At 42.7% G+C, this 21,556-nt stretch overlaps 2 protein-coding genes across 3 annotated transcripts in view; both read right to left on the bottom strand.

The window, feature by feature from the left end:
- atf7ip (activating transcription factor 7 interacting protein) overlaps positions 1-21,556 on the bottom strand; it is a 37,793-nt gene that overhangs the window by 2,388 nt on the left and 13,849 nt on the right. The window contains exons 1-9 of one of the 2 annotated variants that reach the window (XM_054778092.1): positions 16,781-17,031; positions 13,230-13,733; positions 11,412-11,790; positions 5,722-5,900; positions 5,098-5,235; positions 4,919-4,990; positions 4,706-4,809; positions 3,184-3,254; positions 1,848-2,498 (exon numbers count right to left, since the gene is read on the bottom strand). In XM_054778092.1, the coding sequence (XP_054634067.1) occupies positions 1,848-2,498; positions 3,184-3,254; positions 4,706-4,809; positions 4,919-4,990; positions 5,098-5,235; positions 5,722-5,900; positions 11,412-11,790; positions 13,230-13,727 (2,092 nt within the window). In that variant the 5' untranslated portion in view covers positions 13,728-13,733; positions 16,781-17,031. Of the gene's footprint in view, positions 1-1,847; positions 2,499-3,183; positions 3,255-4,705; positions 4,810-4,918; positions 4,991-5,097; positions 5,236-5,721; positions 5,901-11,411; positions 11,791-13,229; positions 13,734-16,780; positions 17,032-21,556 lie in introns of those variants that run through there. The other variant, XM_054778091.1, reaches the window with a different exon arrangement.
- LOC129182249 (protein Pat-like) lies at positions 3,263-4,690 on the bottom strand. The gene is made up of 2 exons (XM_054778099.1): positions 4,277-4,690; positions 3,263-4,149 (listed from the first exon to the last, which is right to left on the bottom strand). Exons 1-2 carry the CDS (start codon positions 4,282-4,284, stop codon positions 3,573-3,575), a joined length of 585 nt encoding a protein of 194 aa, XP_054634074.1. The 5' UTR covers positions 4,285-4,690; the 3' UTR covers positions 3,263-3,572.

Here is a 21,556-nt window from a genome sequence, read left to right as displayed (position 1 = left end):
GTTTGTATAAGCTAAAGTTTGACCCTAGTATAGTCTATCCTACCCTAGTAGGATTTCTCACACAGCTCAATGTGCTCCATTTAACTTCATTTTTAGAATTCATTTTTTTCATATCATTCAATTCATATCATAACATTTTTGGTACATACCTTTAGGGCAGTGTTCCACAACCTTTACTGAGCCAAGTCACATATTTTATATAAAAAAAAAAATGTTGTATGAATGGCAACAAGCTGTTCTCGGGTTACCGAGTGCCCTGCTTTGCCGTTTCGTGCTTACATATCCACGCCCATAAATTAATTCTGTACTTAATTTTGGTCCGTAAACACTGGACTTCCCTCAAGAAGTAGTTGTAGTACGCACAGCGGATGAATACGCACGGCACGCTGTAAGGACTTCTGTGTGTGCCTCATTCATAGCTACAGTACATGGAGTGGAGGACATCGCTTATTAATTCTTTCCACTTCATTATGTTTAAACGTTAGGCAGGCTCTTCTGGCGGAAGTGCGCTGAGAAAAAGAAAAGCCGTCACAATGGAAATTAAACTGGACATCATCAGAGAGAGGAGAAACACCTACCAATATGGGCCACACTTTCGATCTTTGCTGTTCAAATGTGACATCTGTCATTAAGGATAAATATTGTATGATTTGTATCCATGACCATGTAAAAGGATCTGCTCCTATGAAAGAGACAGTCATAACTAAGCAACATAGTGGTGTTATTAGTGAGATGGAAAGGTTGCTTGTGCTCTGGAGAAGGAGTTTATCCTTCCAGACTAGCCTGGGACAATATTCTAAGAGGGTATAAGAGCCTGCATGTGATCCTTTACAGCCTTGCAGCTTCTGGAGCTCCTCCCAGTAAACCACAGGGATAAAAGTAAGTTGTTCTCTTTATATTACAGTTTCGTTTCATTCTTGTATTTATTATTTTTAAAACTGTATTGTATGTCTTTAATCTAGAGGAAGAATATTCGATTGTTCTGCCTGTCACCCACGGTGCTGTGCCCACTACATTGGAGAGAAAAACAGATATGTACGCATATAAGTCGCACCAGACTATAAGCCACACACATCCACATCATAAAATGGCATATTGTGGCACGCACGAGTCCATGAGGACCAGGTAGACCTTTATTTGACAGGAGCCAATCATGAGCTATGTAAAAAGTCACAAGCTGGTCAACCCATTGGAAATCGCAGGAGGTCATTACTCAATATAACAGTCTAACTTACGGCATTATCTTACAAAGAACACTAAAATCATCACACAGAAACTTAACACTCAAAAGGTACCTAAGAAATATACAAGTACCAATATGAGTAAAAAAAAAACAACAACAAAAAACTATTAACTTTTTCCCTTAATGCATTTAGTCCCAGCAAAGCATTTTATTGGTTATTCCTGCCGAGGCACTTCAATGCTGCCTGTGTCCACCAGAGGAAGCCAGAGGAGCACAGAAGGAGGCTGACATCATTGCAGCTTCCCAAGGCACACCTGACTATGTGGTTGGGAATCACTGCTTTACAGGACTGACATGTGTGAGCAAGATTGGTTGAAAAACATGGCTGCCATCAAGCAAAAATATATGCAGGGGCACTAGTGGGACTTAGCAAAGAATTGTCCGTAAGTCATTGACCATTTGTCTAATAATCATAAAACGTTGAGGGTATCCATATTACATGTATGCTAGCAAGTCTTCCAAACCATTTTGAGCATAACCTATAGGGTGCGCCACAAACATCATTTACAGCCATGGAGTGTCCTAATTTGTTGACATGACTACAGTACATACAGTAGTCAGACTGATAGTAGAGACAACTTTACAAAGATCAAAACCACCACACCTGTTTTGGATGTCAAAGATGTCCCTTGTGGGGGGCCTGGAGCTGCTGAACCCGTCGCTGCTGGACCAGAAGTTGCAGATGAGGAGACCGTAGACATGGCTCCAGCTACAGACACAGGCTGAGCCACGGTCCTGGCTGTGGTCACGGACACTCCAGCACTTGGCGTACTTATGCCCCCAGCACCACCTTGGTATACGGCTCGGGCAAGCGAGATCTGACCAGAGGGCATCTGTCCAGTAGGAGCCTGGAGCGCTGGCACAGTGACAGCACCTGGAATCGAGGCTGTAGCAGTGGTCGTGGCAGGAGCGGACTTGATGATGAAAGTGGCAGTGGAAGCAGTGGTTTTGGGCTTATTGAGCGAGCTGGCTGCAGACAGAGAGGACACCGGAATGTTGACCAGTGTTCCTGTCTGGCCGTTAGCCATGGATAGCGGTAGCTGTATGAGGAGTGGCTGGCCAGTGGTCATCACACTGCTCCCAGGGGCTGTCTTCAGCACCAATGTGCCTGGAGAACTCTGAGTGGTGATGCCAGTGGCCAAGGTGGAGACGGCATTAGGGGTGGAGGTGATCAGTTTAATGATGGGGGCCTGTGAAACCATGGCTGTAGAGGTAGGTGCTGGCGCTGGAGCGGGAGCAGGTGGGACGGATTTTGCTGGGAATACAAGAAAACAATCAAACCATTTTCTCCTAGAACTGGCCAATATATTGATTTTATCAATTAGTTCCAGTTTTTTGTTGAGGACGATTTAAAAATTACTGATACTGCTATCGCTACCACTAACAACAGTGAGAAGTTTGTTCCCAAGATAGGAATTGTATCATCATTGGTTTGGAACTGGTTTGGTTTTGCGGGAACAGATGTACAACAAGTGACTGCACACTACAACTTTAGTTTCAAGCCCATTGCTACCTGTAGCATCTAAAACAGAGGCATCCAGCCAAGGGGGAGAAAGGGCACTCTTTGAGGGGAACAAGACAGCTACAACCAGATGTATCTCTGTAAGTTGAGGCATTTTCAAACCTGCTGAGCTAACTTCAGTTATGTTTAGAGTGTGGTGAGCAGAAAATGTTGGAAAATATGTTCTTAAAAAAAAATCTTTCAGGGAGCAAGAGAGGCCCTAACTAAATTATGTTCTCTGAGAGGAAGCTGACTTTGAAGCACTTGTGTTGTAAGGACAAGTTACCTTGTACAACTTTAGGGTGCATTCTGTATGCTGTGTATTTAATTCCGTTGCATGCAAGGCTAAATTCACAGAAGAGCACTCAGACATGCAAAAAAATACAAATGGCAACCCTTGGTGGCACTGCAGCGACAGAAAAGAAAAGTTGCAACTCACCATTGGTGTAGGGTATCGTAACAGTTGCCGCTGAATGCTGCTTCACCTCCATGGACGTCCGGACGACTGGCCTGTTTAGAAAGATTTGAGGCTTAGATTTGTTTCGCCTCACGGAGACCAGACAGGAACCACCAGTTTGATGAAGTCAATTTTATTTTTCCTTATTCAACCTCCTCTGAACTTATGACATCCATTCTAAAAGCAAGTGTCCCTCTTCTCATGGTCAGTTAGTATGTGAGCTGAGTACAGTTCAACATTTTCAACAATTGTGTAGAACTCATCAAGCATTTACAGACTTTTCAATATTAAATTGTTGCCTCAGTACACTGATGACAATCTAGTGTTACAGCTATATACACCACAATGGCAATTGTCCCAGTATGCTTCTATCACTTTAACACAGGCCTGTCAAAATGAACAGCTATTTTTCGGTAAAATTTGTGGAAACAGGATGGTTTTCTCCTCACTCGCAGTAGTTCATTGATAACATCTCGAATCTCTCTCCAGCAGTCACATGGAAGGCCGGGAAATCTACGCTCGATGTACATCCTCATGGCCTTCCTTAAGTTCTTTGGCAGTGCCTCCTTCCCCATTGCGCCAGTATAGTTCACCCTTTTAACCCAGTTGCAATAAATTTCATAAGGGACTAAGTATCGAAATATGTAAGAGGCATAACGGTGGGGCCGGTGACCATCAGAGTTTGTCTTGGAATTGTGGTAGAGCACTTGCTCCAATGTGGTACTAATTGGGCGGAGTGTAATGTCGGGTTTGCATTTTCCTTCATTGTATTCGGCCAGATTCTTTGCCATGGTCTTGTTACGCGTCATTTCTTTCTCCTTTTCCTTCTCCGTGTGTTCTTTTTTCTTCTCCTTCTTGTTAAAGCACGCAGCAATCTTCCCATCTGAGAGCGCCACTTCCTGTTTGGCGGACTTGGGCTGCAGCTCTACTGTCTGCCGAGGGAGCACGCTGTTGGAAGGAGAGGTGCAGCTGTAACTACACTCTGCACTGTCCGAAGAAAGGCTCAGGCTTGATATTGTAGAACGTCACAAGACTCAGGACCAGGAGGTTTACTTTGCAGGCATGCAATACAGACCTGGACATGTGTGCCCAAACCAGTCTGTAGAAATCCAGTTTTTAAGATGACGATGATCCTGATCAATCGAAGACGTGGAACATAGAATGGTATGGATTTGGAGGATGTAAGGATTGTTTTAGTTTGGTCATACATTTAAAAAATTGTGCAGTTTACAGATAGCAACCGGGGACAATCACACTGTGAACATGAGGTACTGGCTTCAGTCCGGTATTGTCACGTTCGTACAAGGGCCAAATTACATTCACATAAGCAAAGGCTGCAGTCTGTTGTACTGTTAATAATAGGTTAATAAATCTATGAAGTGAGCCACCATAATTTGTCATTTGATGCACAAGTGATGAAAAGGGTCTTCCACCCCAAACCCATCTCAAAATAAACAAAGCAGCGAATAGGGCTCAAGATAAAAGAAAGTATTGACACACTTACCGTTGAACTTGAGGGGTGTTTGCAACAGATGTCTTGGCAGCAGCAGCGGCAGCCGCAGCAGTAGCGGCAGAAGCAGAAGCAGCGGCAGCAGAAGCAGCAACGGCCTACAGAAATGGAGACAGTAAATTGTCAGAAAGAATTCTTCCACACGTCATCACTTGATAAACAGATGCAAATATTATTGCAAGTATGACAAGAATGCAAAACGCTCACCTCCTGTTTCCTTTTGTTCTCTGATGCCAGATTAGCCTCACCAAACTTTTTTGACAGCCGGGCTATCTTGGCCTAAGAAGTAAGTAGAAAATCTTAACATTTTGGGACAAATAACTAGATCATGTTAATACTGTAATAGTGTATGGATGCGGGTTATATGAATGCTGTCTGCAACGTACTTGGAGAGAGTTGATGGCTGTCTGGTGCTTACTGGCACAGTCAATCTTGTCAACTCTGCCCTTCATCTCCTGGAAATTCTTCTCAAAAATGGACATCTCTATGACCCTCAGTCGTTCCTCGACTAATTGCTGCACGATCTGAAAAGGAGAATTATTTCATGTATTGATGCATTTATATTGGATAATGCACTGTAAAAAAAGTATCTGACATGTTAGGGTACAAAAAAACAATACATTACAAAATCATTTCCAAAAATGTGGGTCACAATGTAGCATAAGCATAAACAATGTTTAATTATAATGCCGCACAGAGGAGTTGTGCTGTATCCAACATCAAGTTGTTCTTTGGACAGCAAACTAGTTTGCCTCAGTTGTTAAAGATTAATCACCAATCAATTACACACAATCAATAGTATAAACAATCGATTAAAAATCAAATACTAGCAATCCCTTGTGAAAAAAGAGCAACAAAACACTTCAAAAAAAATTTTTTTTTTTTTTAATCCTAGAAATTTTGAGTTGCTCAGAATGTAGGGTGGAAAGACACACAACATTTAAAAAACACATTCCTAAATGAGGCATGTGGGGATTTTAAAGAGTAGTATTTGTGTAAGTGATGCAAACCTTCTCAAGCTTGTGATGACTACCAGCTTTTGCCGTTATTTTGAGTTCCAGTTCAGCCTCCAACTCTCCTTGTTCCATCTTCGGTCTCTTCCCCTCTCTTTTCACAACTTGCCCATCGCTGTCAAAGCCCTCTGATAAAGTGCGCTTAAGTCCAGAAGCAAAATGTCTTTCATCTGATGCTGTTTGAGACACAAAGACAAAGACATTCTATCACCTTGTATGTGGCATTTACTGCACGACGTCACTTCACACAGCTGTCTTCTACGGCTCATTGCATCATCCATAACATCATATCATTTGCTCAAAATGGAAACATTTTGCTCAGTAAAACAAATTTGGGCAAATGTTAATAAATACATTTTTCATACGATTGTGATGAACCAAACATCAGGGAAAAAAAACAAACAAACGGAAGGTAATAACTTGACTATGAAAGGTCAAAACAAAAAAAAGAAAAATACGCCTGGAAAAGGGCATTTGAATTGGGTCAAATCACACTACAGTCGTTGCTAGTTTATAGCGGTTAATTGGTTCCAGACACGACCGTGATAAATGAATTTCCGTGATGTAGGATTCAATAAATGAAATATTTTCATAGTTAAAGCATAGAAAAGCTCTTGATCACTTTCTAAATACTCTTTTATGTTTTAATTTCTAAATTATTAGAGCCCTGTAGACCCCATAATCACCTTTACACTCCTATTATTCTTTGTTTACACAACATTGCAAGTCTTATGCTGCAGGGACTCGAGACGGCCACTAGCTAGCAAGACAACAAGCTAACCAGTTAGCCTCAAATTTATTTCTTCTAAACTTAAGACGCCAACAACTCACCACTTCCACACAGAGTTGGAGAAGAACCTTACTTCACACTATCATGTCAGACATGCTATGCCTGACTTCATGCAGTGTTAGGGTAATGTAATGTAAAGTAATGTCTCAATGTTTTGTGTTATTACTGCTGCCTAGTGACCACAATACTACATATCACTTTCAATTTGTTTTCACTAATAGACCATAGTCTACCACGAAACAACAATCACTTAATTAATTTCTGAAAACATGCGATATAGCGAGGGAGCGATAATCAAATCACAACATTGCGAGAAATGACTATACAAAACACAGACTGCATTGAAAAATGTGGTTAGCAGTCATCGTACCTATTGTCGGCCAATCCAATACCAATCCTATTTTCTCCTCTCTTGTTATAGTAATATATTTGTATGCATGTAGACAACATGGGTCACCCCTCATGGGAGGGGCCAAAGGGGTCGGGTGCAGAGTGAGTTGTGTGGCAGCCAAAAGCGGGGATCTTGGCGGTCCGATCCTCGGCTTCAGAAGCTAGGTATGTCTTGGTATGTGAAATGTCACCTCTCTGGTGGGGAAGGAGCCTGAGCTGGTGCACAAAGTGGAGAAGTTCCAGCTAGATCTAGTCGGACTCACCTCAATGCACAGCAAGGTCTCTGGCACCAGTCCTCTCGAGAGGAGCTGAACTTCATTCCACTCTGGTGTTGCCGGCAGTGAGTGGCGAGGGGCAGGGGTGACAATTCTTGTATGCCTTGCCTCGTGGCCTGTATGTTGGAGTTTAATCCGGTGAACGAGAGGGTGGTTTCCCTCTGCCTTCGGGTGGGGCAACGGTTCTGACTCTTTGCACTTATGCGCCAAACTGCAGAATACCCGCCCTTTTTGAAGTCCCTAGTAAGAGTACTGGAGAGTGTTCCCTCAAGGGATTCCTGGGTTCTGCTGGGGGACTTCAATGCTCACGTTGGAGTGACAGTGAGACTTGGAGAGGCGTGTTTGGGAGGAACAGCTACCCTGATTTAAACCTGAACGGTGATTTTTGTTATTGAACTTCTGTTCCCCTCACAGATTGTCCATAACAAACACCATGTTGAGGCATGAGGGTGTCCACATGCACACTTGGCACCAGGACATCCTGGGTCGCAGTTCCTTGATTGACATTGTGGTCGTGTCATCGGACACGCGGCCATATGTTTTGGACACTCGGGTGAAGAGAGGGGCGGAGGTGTCAACGCCTGGTGGTGAGTTTGCTCCGATAATAGTGGGGGTGATGCCGGTCAGACCTAGCGAATGTATTGCGAGCGTCTGCTAGGAACGTCTGGCAGAGTCCTCTGTCAAAATGAGTTTCAACTCCCACCTCCCAGAGAGCTTCGACCATGTTCCGAGGGAGGTGGCGGACACTGAGTCCAAATGTCCACATTCCGTGCCTCCATTGTCAAGGCGGCTGATCGGAGGTGTGGCCGTAAAGTGGTAGGTTGCCTGTCGTGGCGGTAATCCCAGAACCTGTTGGTGGACAACAATGGTGAGGGATGCTGTCAAGCTGAAGGAGTCCTATCAGGCCTTTTTGGCCTTCCGAAAGCAGCTGACAGAAACCGGCAGCCAAGCGGTCTGCGGCTCTGGCAATCGCTGAGGCAAAAACTCGGACATGGGAAGAAGCACACAATCAACACCGTGGGGATGGTGTGCTGCTGACCTTGACTTGAGATGTTGTGGACCGGTGGATGGGATACTGTACTTCGAGGAGCGCCTCAAACCCACCGACACCTGAAGTGCCTGGGAACTCCATGGTGGTCTCTCCTATCTCTGGAGATGAGGTAGCCAAGGTTGTCAAAAAGCTCCTCGGTGGCAGGGCCCCGGAGGTGGATGAGATCCACCCGGAGTTCCTTAAGGCCCTGGATGCTGTGGGCATGTCTTGGTTGACACGACTCTGCAGCATCGCCTGGAATTTGGGGGCAGTGCCTCTGGATTGGCAGACCAGGGTGATAGTCCCCACTTTTAAGAATGGGCACCGGCAGGGAGGGTGTGTTCCAACTATCGTGGGATCACACTCCTCAGCCAACCTGGTAACGTCTGTTCAGGGGTTCTGGAGAGGAGGATCTGTCGGATAGTTGAATCTCAAATTCAGGAGGAGCAGTGTGGTTTTCGTTCTGGTCGTGGAACTGTGGACCAACTCTACACTCTCTGCAGGGTCCTTGAGGGTGCATGTGAGTTTGCTCAACCAGTCAACCATGTGTTTTGTGGACTTGGAAAAGGCATTTATCTGTATTCCTGGAGGAATTCTGTGGGGAGTACTCCGGTAATATAGGGTAACGGACGACCTAATTCAGACTGTGCATTCCCTGTATGACTGGTGTCAAGAGTTTGGTTTGCATTACCAGCAAAAAGTTAAACCTGTTTTCAGCGATGGTTGGACTCCGCCAGGGTTGCCCTTTGTCACAAATTGTGTTCATTACTTTTATGGACAGAATTTCAAGGCGCAGCCAGGTGCTCTGCTTTTTGCAGATGATGTGGTCCTGCTGGTCTCATCGAGCCGTGACCTTCAACTCTCACTGGATCAGGTCGCAGCCGAGTGGGAAGCGGCCGCGATGAGAATGAGCACCTCCAAGTTTGAGTCCATGGTTCTCGCCCGGAAAAGAGTGGAGTGCCATTTCTGCATCAGGGATGAGATTCTGCCCCAAGGGGAGGAGTTTAAGTACATCGGGGTCTTGTTCACGAGGGAGGGAAATATGGAATGAGAGATTGACAGGCAAATTGGTACGGCGTCTGCAGTGATTCAGTCTCTGCATCGGTCCATTGTGATGAAGGGGGGGAGCTGAGCCAAAAGGCAAAGCTCTCAATTTACTGGTGGATCTACGTTCCTACCCTTACCTATGGTCATGAGCTTTGAGTAGTGACCGAAAGGACAAGATCGCGGTACAAGTGGGCCAAATGAGTTTTCTCTGTAGGGTGGCTGGGCTCTCCTTTAGAGATAAGGTGAGAAGCACTGGCATCCCGGAGAGACTCGGAGTGGAACCGCATTGAGAGGAGTCAGATGAGGTGTCTGATCAGGATGCCTCCCGGACGCCTCCCCGGGTAGGTGTTCAGGGCACGGGCGACCGGTAGGAGGCTTCAGGGAAGACCCAGGACACGTTGGAGAAACTATGTCTCTCAACTGGCCTGGGAATACCTCGGGATCCGCCGGGAGGAGCTGGACGAAGGGGCTGGGGAGAGGGAAGTCTTCGCTTCTCAACTTAGGCTTCTGCCCCCACAACCCGACCTCGGATAAGCGGTAGAAGATGGATGGATGGTACTCTGCTTAATATAGCCATTAAAAAAACACCATGTTCAAACTGTACAAAAAAAATATTCCGTTCCCTTCAAGGAAGAAGTTAAATTGCACACTACATGACAAGTTATGCAATATTGCTGCTCGTTTTTAATTAAATTTTAAATGCACATAGCTTTTAATAGAATTGTGGATTGGAAACTAAACCGAGGAGCGCCTTTTAAATATTAAAAATAAAATTTAGTAAAGTGAAACTTTGGAGAGCCCCCCCCCAAAAAAAACAGATGCAATGTTGACCAAAAATAAAAGCAATGACACATAATATGACTAATATACTTATAAAAATAATAGCATGCCCAATTGAAAATGTACAATGGCACACAGTACCTGCCCTATTATATCTGATCTTTCATGGCTAATAATGGTAGGTGTGCAGAAGACCCTCTTGCTCTCCATACTTGTTGAGGGTGCAGAGACTCCACGCAGCTGAGATGACAACGGCGCCTGGCTAATTGACTCACATTCAAGCAATGTTCCACATTACATTCATGCCCATAATAGAAGACAAGTCCAAAGAAAACTCAATTAATGAATGCAATCACTCCTCCTGCAAGCTGATGAATGATAGGCAATGAGTCTCGCCAAGGTGTCAGCCATCAGCAGGTACAACCAGAGCAGTGCAGCCAACTTGCACTGGCCGGGGACTCTTGATGATGACAGACAAGAGGAGCAAGGAATAAGTGTCAGCTGTCATGTCAACAGGTCCTTCAGGAAAATGGCAGCGTTTCCTTCTGATTCACTTTTTGTGTAGCCCTACTTGCTATGCAACATACATACACGTTGGCAGACCTGCATGTAGCCTGCTCAGGGTCTCAGGGTCACGACAAGGCTGGTGTCAATCACAGATAACTTTGGGCAAGAGGTGGGGTTCATGCTGCAGTGATCGGTAGAGGAACCAGTATGATCCAAATTTCATTTGCCACAATAAAATAAGTATATCGTACTTGTACAGGATGGATTTGTAAGTATTCTCCCCTGGGCATTTCTGTGTGGAGTTTGCATGTTCTCCCCGTGTGCGCGTGGGTTTTCTCCGGGCACTCCGGCTTCCTCCCACATTCCCAAAAAACATGCAGGTGAGGTTAATTGGTGACTCTAACTTGTCCATAGGTATGACTGTGAGTGTGAATGATTGTTTGTCTATATGTGCCCTGCGATTGGCTGGCGACCAGTCCAGAGTGTACCCCGCCTGTCGCCCGGAGTCAGCTGGGATAGGCTCCAGCATGCCCCCGCGACCCTAATGAGGATGAAGTGGTATAGAAAATGGATGGATGGATGGATGGATGGATGGATGGATGGATTTGTAAGTGGGGCTTGCAGCATCCTTATTGCCTCTGCAGTGCTGTTTTCAAAGCCTCACTCAGCGAGTCACATGAACCCAACTTGTAGAGTTGAGTGCAAATCCTGCTCTGAATGTTCTTCAAGCAGATTCTGACTAGCACTTCAGAGAATATGAGCTGCAAAACTAATGAAGGTCTGCTGCCTTCCTGCAGACGCTTAACAAAACAGTGCGGGAAACAAACAAATAATTCACTCATTAAAAGCACGCAGCAATATCTCTTACCTGTATTAGATGGTGGAGTGGATGCTGGGCGAGATGACTTCGGCATCTGCCCAACTTCCACTTTTTCCTTTTTGGCATCCACTTTTATCAAGTCCATCTCAATCTTGTCTTCTTTTATCAAGCCTTTCTTGGTCTCTTCATTGCCACTCACTGCCTCTTTTACATCTCGGTTTATATCCACAGAAGAAGTAGGAGTGGAGGAAATGGAAGTCAAAGATACAGAAGACTGAGTTGGAGCTGTGTGCTTGGCCTTGGGAGTAGTGTCGGTTTCCATTAGGTTTATACAGTCAGATTCTGGAGGTGGCAAAGAAGAAGCTAATTCTTTAGCAAAGTCTTTGTTGGAATCGTTAGCTTTGCCCTCTGGGGTGGTTTGGTCCTCCTAAAGAAGAAAATATAAGTTCTAAGTATAAAATACAATTATAAATAGAGCTATTTATACTTATTATAAATTCATTGTCATACAAATGTGGACCCATTGTGTGTGTGTGTTGTTGGTTGTTGAAAAGTTTATTTTTATTTTTTATTATTTCCACACACACACACACACACACACACACACATACTCTATGTACATACATAAGGTCTTTAGTTGTACCAGACATTAAAATGGATCAATAAACTCAAGAAACAAGTGTGGTCTAATAATTGTTACCCATGACTGTATATGTACATACAGTACATATACCGTAAATATATACTGTATGTGTGTGTTTGTGCATGTGTGAGCTAAATAATAAATAACTTGTCAACATTTTAGGCATAACTGTTTTATCAACTTCCATTCTATATTGTGTGCAATGACATAAATGTGACATCTAAATCTAAATTTCAACACAAGAAGGTAGGAGAAGGGAGTATCAGGTGTCATACTTTATACCCCTTTCCTGTTATTGTAGCATACCCTAACAAATAATTGCCATCCCGTTTATGATAATACCTCAGAAGCCCCAAAATTTCCGACTCATCTTTGTCCTCTGCCCAGATTGCTGCTGTTTATATAGAACAGCAAAACGGGCAAAAAGGCGACTAAAAACTGACTTTTACAGACAGTGTGAAAATAAGTATCGACTTCGAAAGCAGTGGTGCTCAATTACTGTATTTTCTGACATGCCCCCCCAGGGGAAAGACATTTTTTTTCACCCCACCCGCCCATTTTGAGGTGCTACTGAGTAGGGGTGTCACGAGATACTCGCGTCATGAGACGATACAGGAGATTGGGTCTACGGGAATGAGACGAGACAAGATTTCAACATTGCGTTTAAGAAAGGTAAAATAAAAAAATATTGGAAAAATATGACAGCTCACTCCGTTCATGCCGTGGTTCTATGGAACAAACGTGCCACTGTGCTGAAACCAATGCACTCTTCCTGCCTGTTTGGAGGCGAGAGACGAGGAAAACAAGACACGCATCCACATGCCAACGTACTGAAGCCGGCAAAATGACAAAAGATCATTTTCATTTATTGGGTGATTAATCAATTAATTTATTATTGTACCAGGCCTAGTGCCCACGAGACATTGTTTTTCTGAGAAGAAATCTTATCACGTTTCAATCTTACGAGGTCTACTTGAGAACGTTCAATATTTACTTATCTGTGCATACAACTGTATCTGTTGGTGGCACCAGCATCATTCAAGCATGAATAAATACACTAACAGACCTGCCAACCTTGAGGATATTTTAAAAGTATCGTTCCTGTCACGCCCCCTTGACACCTCGCTGTACCCCCATCAGAGAGGCTAAAACCTGACTTAACTTAAAACTCAAACCGTAAACTTAAGAAGCTCATTATGCAGATTTATACAGAAACACCGTACCTCTGTCTCTTCCAACACCTTGCTGTCTTCATCCTGCTGCTCTTTGGATTCCTTTGCTGCTGCTTCAAGAGTCTCCTTTGACAGGGGCGATGACAAATCAGTCTTTTCGTCCTCCAACTTTTTCAGTTCAAAGTTTATACAGTGGAATGGCGAAGAAGGGGCAGAGTCTTCCTTTTCCTTTGGACTTTGCGAGGGTACAGGCGAGGGGGACAGACTGAGCGACAGGAATGGAGCGGGAGAGCTCAGCGAGGTCTGAGAGGCAGGTGATGTGGCGATCGGAGAGTTTGAGTCCCGGTGGCTGTTCTGTTCGGCATCCCCGCCCTTTTGTCCATCCTCTTTGTGTGAGCCGTTCATTAGAGGTAGAGACGGTTCAGATGAACTAGTCGCCGCCGTAAACAAAGTGCCATGAAGAACTTCCAGTTGCTGCCGATCACTGATCTTCATGGTTTTCCTGGCACGGAAAATCTTCTTCTTCTCTTCCGTCACAACAACTTCCATAGCTGCCTGTAGATGGATAAGGAAATATTAGAAGCCATCAAAAAGATTAATAGCACATATACATGTAGCTTTTGAGAGGAAACACTAGAGGTCACTGTGGAGCTCTATGGATTTCATGACTGTCCTTTTCCAGAATGGTATGTGTAGATGTGGAATAGACCTAACTATCTCCAATAGGTTGTTTTTTCAATTCCATCAAGGCCACAACTCTGGTGGCTCACGAGGCAACGGTTAAAGTGGAGGTTACCTTTTTTTCCATAGTTATGGAGGAAAGCTTTACCTGCTCCCACAATTTACTCCTGCTTCACATGTGTTTTTTGTTCACCCTATGAATTCCAACTGAAGTTTACCTTTAGTTACAATGTGGCGAACAAGCTAACAACAAGCAGCAGCAGCAACCCAACCTTCCTCCCATCCCCCCACCTTCCTATTGGTTCAACCCTCAGCCAATCAGACTGGATACATTGAGGCCGGTTTGGGTGGCAGTGCAGAGGTTATGCAAAAACATGGAAGATTTTCCCGTATGGTTATAAGCATTTCACACAATTTTAACTTACAAACTACTTCTGAGATATTAATATGAAAGAGTGGCCTTTCATTTGCACACAATAGCTACACCTTGACTTGAAACCAAGCTGAAGGAGAGTAGGAATGCATGTAAACCTGCGGGAGATTGTACTTAGCTTAGTTAGATGTACTTAGCAGCAACATCAAGCATCAAAAACAAGCAAGTATGTGGCAAATTGATTCAATTATAATGGTTATATGTGAAACCTATTTCTAAAGTATATGCAAATAAGTCCCACTCAATCCAAACGTTCCTCATCATCATACTCGACATTCTTAGATGAATAGGAAATACTGCAGCATATTAAAACATTACACACAGGAAGTCCATTGAAACACAAATCATACGCTCAATGCTAGGAGAAATGCCAATTATTTGAAACAGAAAATCTAAAAAGGAAGGATGTGAAGGAAATAGGAGCGAAATTAAGACAAGAAAACACAGCAAAGATTCAAAATCACTTTACCAACACATGATTTTAAAAGGAGCTGTAATGTACAGCAACATGCAACGTGAGATCAGCCAGTCTCTCTGTTCATACAGCTCTTAAATTACAAAAAAATGTGGACAAATTCAAGAGAATTAACTTGAATGAATACAGAAAGCTAAACCCCTGGCACATAATAATATACCTGTTTAATTCACATGAAAAGGTGAAGCGGCACTCTTTGGTACTGTGAATTTCATGGAGCATGTACTTCGCACAACACTGAAAGCTATTGCTGTGCTTTTTTCATATGAAAATCTTCTTCCAGCAATGACTGTAATCTACAATATCAGAGCATATGTACTTTGCACAGTTGCTAGAAAACAACCAACGGCATAAAAAAGCACAGCATAAACAAGTAAAGAGCGGTGTGAACTGCGAGCATGATTACCGCAAGTCCTTACATTCCAGTGTTGCACACTGCGCAGAGCTCCACATCAACCCCTCCCCCACCCACCGGCTTCATTTTCTGCACCAGGATTCAGTGCAGTAACTCAAAATGGCCGTCGGCTCTGCTGTTTGCTGCCAGGTGGAACTATCATGAGCTAGCTGAAAGGACTTGTCTGGTCGGAGAGATCAGGTTGCAGCAACAATGCACAGTAAGGATGTAGCGTGCTTAAGTAAACATGCTTGACCACAGTATACACAGCATTCACTTTTCACAAGTTGGTTTTATCGGAAAGGGATTCTCCAAACTTCGCGATTTTTATGGCGTACTCACACTAGGCCACTCATGCTGTGCTGGACCTGGGCGCAATTCCAACTCACTCTCATGGCCCCTGCTGGCCTGCGCTCATGCAATGCATTGAAGCCATGGCCCATTTGCTTGTCCCTTAACTTCTATTCTGCTGTTACTGCAGTTAGGGACATTTCTTTTTTTTTTTATCATTTCCAGTCGTATTTGGAATACCTCTGAATTACTTGCAAGAGGGCCAATCACGATAATGAAATGACGTTCTCTTCTGCTGTATTACTGCAATTTCTAGGACTTTGTAGTTATTTCCATTCTTATTTGAAGTCATTCTGGTTCTAGATTTTGTGCAAGGTTGCCGCTCGCATTAAAATCGCATTAATTAGATGACACGTTTTCATTACATACAGGAATGTAGTCGCGGTTGAGCGAGCATGCTTTGGGTTTTGACTTTTGGATAATTTTGAGCCTTTGTATTTTATTTAAATTATAAAATCCGTCCGATGTGTTTTTGTCAGATGTTGCACGTGTGCCATGTGCGTGTGCAGAGGAGGGGAAGGGTTCAGTGCGCGCTTACCAGCTAAATGTACTGTGCTTTAAGTGTTATCGCATTTTCCGGACTATAAATCGCTTGAGTAAAAAAAAAAAAATGCATAATGAAGAGAGGAAAAAAAACATCTGGACGATTAAGTCGCATTTATTTTGAGACTATTTAGAAACAAGCGGTGTTTAGTTAACTGGTTTTTAACTCGCGGAAACTGTTGATGCTGGCTTCGAAGTCTTAGAAGAATTTCCACGAAGTAGGATTCATTATTAATAAATGGAATATTTTCATAGTTAGAACACAGAAAACCTGAGCAATGTTTGCACCGCGATGTAGCGTGGGACAACTGTAGTGACCCTCACAAAAGTTAACGTCAGACTTGTGACACAAGTCTGGCTCGTTTTGTCGTATTGTGCAGAAAACTGCTTTCAAACATTCAAATCATGCCGAAATCTGCATTCAAGTGATCTCAAACTGCTAGAAAAAATGCATTGCGTATTTCCGGTAAAGCAAATAGCACAGGATGTCAATTGTCAACAATGGTGATCAAGCAGTTTGATTAGCTCACATGCTAAAGCTAGGCATTCAATACATTTGCAGATACACGGTTGCTGCAATGCTAACTTCATGGACTAGCTTAGCATAAAAAAATGACCTTGGCTCAAATGTGAAATTACATCCAAAAAAGTGTATCGACTCATATATATGCACATAAATATCTACAATCGATGTAAGCATGCTATAGAATCAAAAAATTGACCACCTTTAGCAGGATGTTTGAGATTGAGGCTTTTGTTGCTTTGAGATTGTGGTGAAAGAAAAGCTAGGCAGGCCCAGCCAGGGAACACAAGAGGAAGGTGGGGGAGGAGCTCTTTCAGGACTAGTCCATGTCTACCTAGATGTGGGGGTGAATCTTGTGATAGGGTGTGTGGGAAATGGTGCATTATAGTATGTGGAAAGTTTATTAATTTAGGTGACACAAATCCAAAAAAAGACAACATCCAAGAGAATCATTTTAATCACATACATAGAGCGAATTCTATAGGGATACCACAAGCGCATACAAATGTCATGTTTGTATCATGTTACAGTGCAATGCATACTTTTATCAATAACACGCTGTCAGAACAAGGATAGAAACCTCCATTACTAAACCATGTGTCTTGTTCTAGTTCAAGTGGTGCAGGACATGATCCACCATTATATTGTGTTACACTGAAGCAATAATATATGAGTTTAATTCAATTTGAACTGCCATTGCCACTATTGTGCTAACGTCTTGGTCTAACATAGCATAGCACAGCACAGCATTGCAAATGACGTCGATAAATATGTGTTCCAACAGTGCAGTGCAACCGGAGAATACAAGTATGTACATATATGGAGATAGAAATAAGTGTTAACTATGCTTCAAAAACAAAGAAACATTGACGTTTAGCAGGGAGATTTGCGAGATTGAGGCCTTTGACGTTTAATCATAGTGGGGGAAGGGAGAGGCTGTGAATGCCTGCTGGAAAACATAAAAGAAAGGAGGAGGAGCTTTGAGGACTAGTCCATCTTGTTCCAAGTAGAGGTGCATCCTGGGATAGAATGTGTGGTTATCTTGTAGTATGGGCTAAAAACTCATGTTCATAAATCTAGATGTAACAATCTGCATTCTATAACACAAAAGAAGAAATTACATTTGATATGAAAATATATATTTTTGGGTTTATGCACAGTCAATCCTGTATGGATGTTATAGATACAAAATCTGATGTCTGTAGCGTGCTGCGGTGTAGCGCAGTGATAATCAAGATCAACTGTAGCTAGCAGCGCACAGACAGAAGGGGAGTAAATTGCACCCGCAGTTGCGTAGCAACACCCCTCCCCCAACTCTAGCACGGACTAGTACACTATATGGAAATCTACCACCAAGATGGACTAAACCATTCTCAAAGAGGGCAGGGGGGAGAGAGAGAGAAATGTCCTTTTCCAATATGGACCAAGGACATAAAGGTCAAAGATAATATAACAGGTTGAGTTGTTTCTGTGGGTTTAAAAAACTGACAACACTAGAGAAGCTGTTTTCTCGTTCCCAGTGGTAACCTGAGACGTGGGTAACGACGCTGGGCATGGCTATAGTGGAGTTTGTCCGTTATGTTTCTAGAGGGGTGGGTTATTTCTACTCTCTGTTCATTTGCACAAAATAACATTTTTAAGTAATCGGAACTTTACTTAGTCTGAATACAAAATGCCTCTTTCATAACAAATCATGAATGAGCCAAACATTTACAAAAATAATTACAACACACAACATACTGTACATAAAGACCTGCCTAATGAAAAAGATAAAAGCATAAGGGGAGGAGCCTACTTTCAACGGTGCCATTTTTTTCCTCTTTAAGTAATTTTGATAGCTATTATAGCCAGTCTCTCTTTATACCGAATGCAGAAAATTGGTGAAAACAATAGCTCTAAAATGTGCCATAAAAATGAACAATGACAATGCTACAACAGCTCCAACTCATAATGCACGCTCCCCTGTCAAACACATACACCCCTCCCTTTCTTTTCACATATAGGCTGAACCATTGTACCAGTGGCAAAGCGGAGTAGGAAAAAAAAAAAGGTAAAATATTCAAGTACTCAAAAAGTACCATTAATGGCATCTAAATGAGGTGAATGGGTTTTTATCCTGGGTGTATTTTGGGTATATAACTTAAGTACAAAAAGAAGCAGCAAACATTACTGATGGTAAAAGACCATTAGCATAGGAAGTGGTTGGCAAATCTCAACAGAAAATGTGCATTTTGTCCAGTATTCTTAACAGTAACAGGAAAGGGGGCAGTTAGCCAACGATCGCACGTTAGCCTTGAGCCTGGTATGGAACCGGAGCGCATGCAGAAACACGACAAAGCCTCCATCTGCACTCTCCCACAGAGGGCAGGGCTGTTATTGAATGGACTGAACCATTTCAACTCAGGGGTGGTTTCTTCAGTAAAAGAGGTGAGGAAAAAGGAGAACCTTTGAGTATAACTTGCTGGAAATATTCAAAATAAGTTTGTTTTTTGTTTTTTTCAAAATGGCTATGTTGATCACTTATTTCTTTCTTTCTTTCTTTCTTTATTTATTTATTTAGTTTATTTTTGGTGTATAATGTATAAGAAAGACGTGTGAACTGTGATTAAAATTAACTTTAAGAAATCAGGAAGCCCTGTTGGAAGTCAAATAAAACAGGCTGCGTGTTCGTTCTGTGCCCATCCCCCCACCTTGGGAGAGTGCAGAAACACAAAATGGCCACCAGTTCTCCTGTGAGCAGCATGAGACATCGACTGCTGAGTCCTTGAACCGACTCCGCCTACCACCCAGGAAGAAAAGAAAAAAAATCAAAGAAACACGAAACCGCATCGACAGAAATCTGCATTGTCATGTATGAATGTAGTTAGAAAACGGACACAACGTTTCTAGACTTGTTTTTGTTGTTGCTGAGAGGCCATGCTCTGTGCTCACTGTTTAACTATTTATATATAAGACTAAAACAAAGACAAACATTTTCACTCCAATTATGATCATTTTTCCTCTAATTTATTGAGCTTAAGTCAAATGGGTAAACGGAAAAGTTCATGAACCTTGCAACTTTGCAGGTTGACATAGCATTGTATCTTGGACTGTCACACACTGGCTTAATTTTCAAAAACAATATAGTGTATTTACTATAGAAAAGGTAATATGTCCAGTAAAATAAAAACGCAATCCAGTGAGAGCTCAGAGTGTGCATTCCAACAATAATGCGCGTGGTGCATATGGTTCCCCTCCCCCCGATCCGTCCTCACTGTGCTCATCTGGATTCACTGAAACTCAAAATGGCCACCAGGTCTGCTTGTGCCTTGTGCTACAACAGCAAAAATAATAGCAATCGCACTGTTTGCATGCCTGTGACCTAGATATATAATAATCTAATCATACATCATACACACAAAATCAGTGTGTCTACTTTTATGGAACAAAAGCAAATGTTTCACGATCTATTATTAATTATCCTTACGATAATTGTGTTCGCTTTCTCTGCAGGATCAGCCTGTTTTATACACGCTGGTCTATAAATACAAAACTAACCAGATCAGAGCTGATAGTTGGTCTTTCCTGTAACAGTTTTTCATGTAAGTCTATTAAAAGATATAAACTGAATTCTCAGTTATCATACAACAAGCTAAGGATTTGCAATTCAAAAGCACCGCCTCCTAAGCCGCCAAACTGGAGTGCGCATCATTTCCTTTCCTTAGTCCACAGGCTAGCACAGGCTGATTAGAAGGAAAAAAGGGAAGAAAATGTGGGGGATGGTAGCAGCGCTAGTTTTCACTCAGCGCATGTCAAGTTTTCTTTAGCGCTGCCCTACTGCAGAAGCGCTTTTTATAGGTGTAAAAAAACAACCAAAATGTACATTGACCACATAATGCTACAGAATAAACAGAATCGGCAAAATGGCAAAGTAGTGCCAACCAAGTTCTCCCAAGAGATTCAAAAATAATGCTATCCAGTTTGTTAATGTACAGTACACGTGTGGTGTTGTTCTTTGATGTTTTATGATGTACGAAGCAGCTTTGACAAAGCACACTGTGAAAGTTTTACAGTAGGAGTAAAGATAGCACCAAACAGACGGGTCTGAAATCAAGCGACAGAGACAGAGCGGCAACACCCCTCCCCCACAGCAGCAGCCTGCCTGCTCCAGTTGGAAGTTTTACAGTCCAGCCCGGACTAAACCATTTCAGTACAAAAGGGTTTTTGACAGACAACATTTAAAGCACTGAAATGTACATCTTAGTCTATCTCCTTCATGTATTATATTTCATAAAATAAACAGGCAGTTGTCTGTGTGTCTCCTTGCTTCCAAATTCCGATATTATTCCCAACGCAGCAAGCCTGTTGTTTAATCTAGGACGTGCAAGACTTTGTGAAAGTGTGCTAAAATGGGCGTGTGACAATCTAAAAAATGTTTAAAAAAATGAATTTTTTAGTTACAGCACAAGCAAGCAAAATTTTGCAATTTTAAAAGCACCGCCTCCATACACATATGACAATCTTAAAAATTAAAATACATTTTCACTTATAGCATAAAGAAGCAAAGAATTTGCCATCTAAAAGCCCCGCCTCCTTCTTTCACAGGCTAGCACAGGCTGATTAGAAGGAAAAAAAGGAAGAAAAGGTGGGGGATGGTAGCAGCGCTAGGTTTCACTCAGCGCATGTCGAGTATTCTTTAGCGTCTTTAGCGTTCAGCCTACTGCGGAAGTGCTTCATATGAGTGTAAAAAACAGCAAAAATGCATGTAAGCCCCATAATGCTACATAATAAACAAAAGTGTCAAGGTCGCAATGGAGTGCAAACAAAGTTCTCCCAAGAGGTTTTAAAAAACAATGTTATCCAATTAATGTGCATGTGTTGTTCTTTGATGTTTCATAGTGCTTTGAAAATGACTGTGAAAATGTCACTGTTGGGTTACGGCTACAGCCAAACAAGCGGGTCTGAAATCAAGCGGCAGAGGCAGAGCGGCAACACCCCT

This window comes from Dunckerocampus dactyliophorus, chromosome 6 (genome assembly GCF_027744805.1).
Source record: "Dunckerocampus dactyliophorus isolate RoL2022-P2 chromosome 6, RoL_Ddac_1.1, whole genome shotgun sequence".
NCBI classification, from domain to species: Eukaryota; Metazoa; Chordata; class Actinopteri; order Syngnathiformes; family Syngnathidae; genus Dunckerocampus; species Dunckerocampus dactyliophorus.
This window is presented reverse-complemented; position numbering and strand designations above follow the sequence as displayed.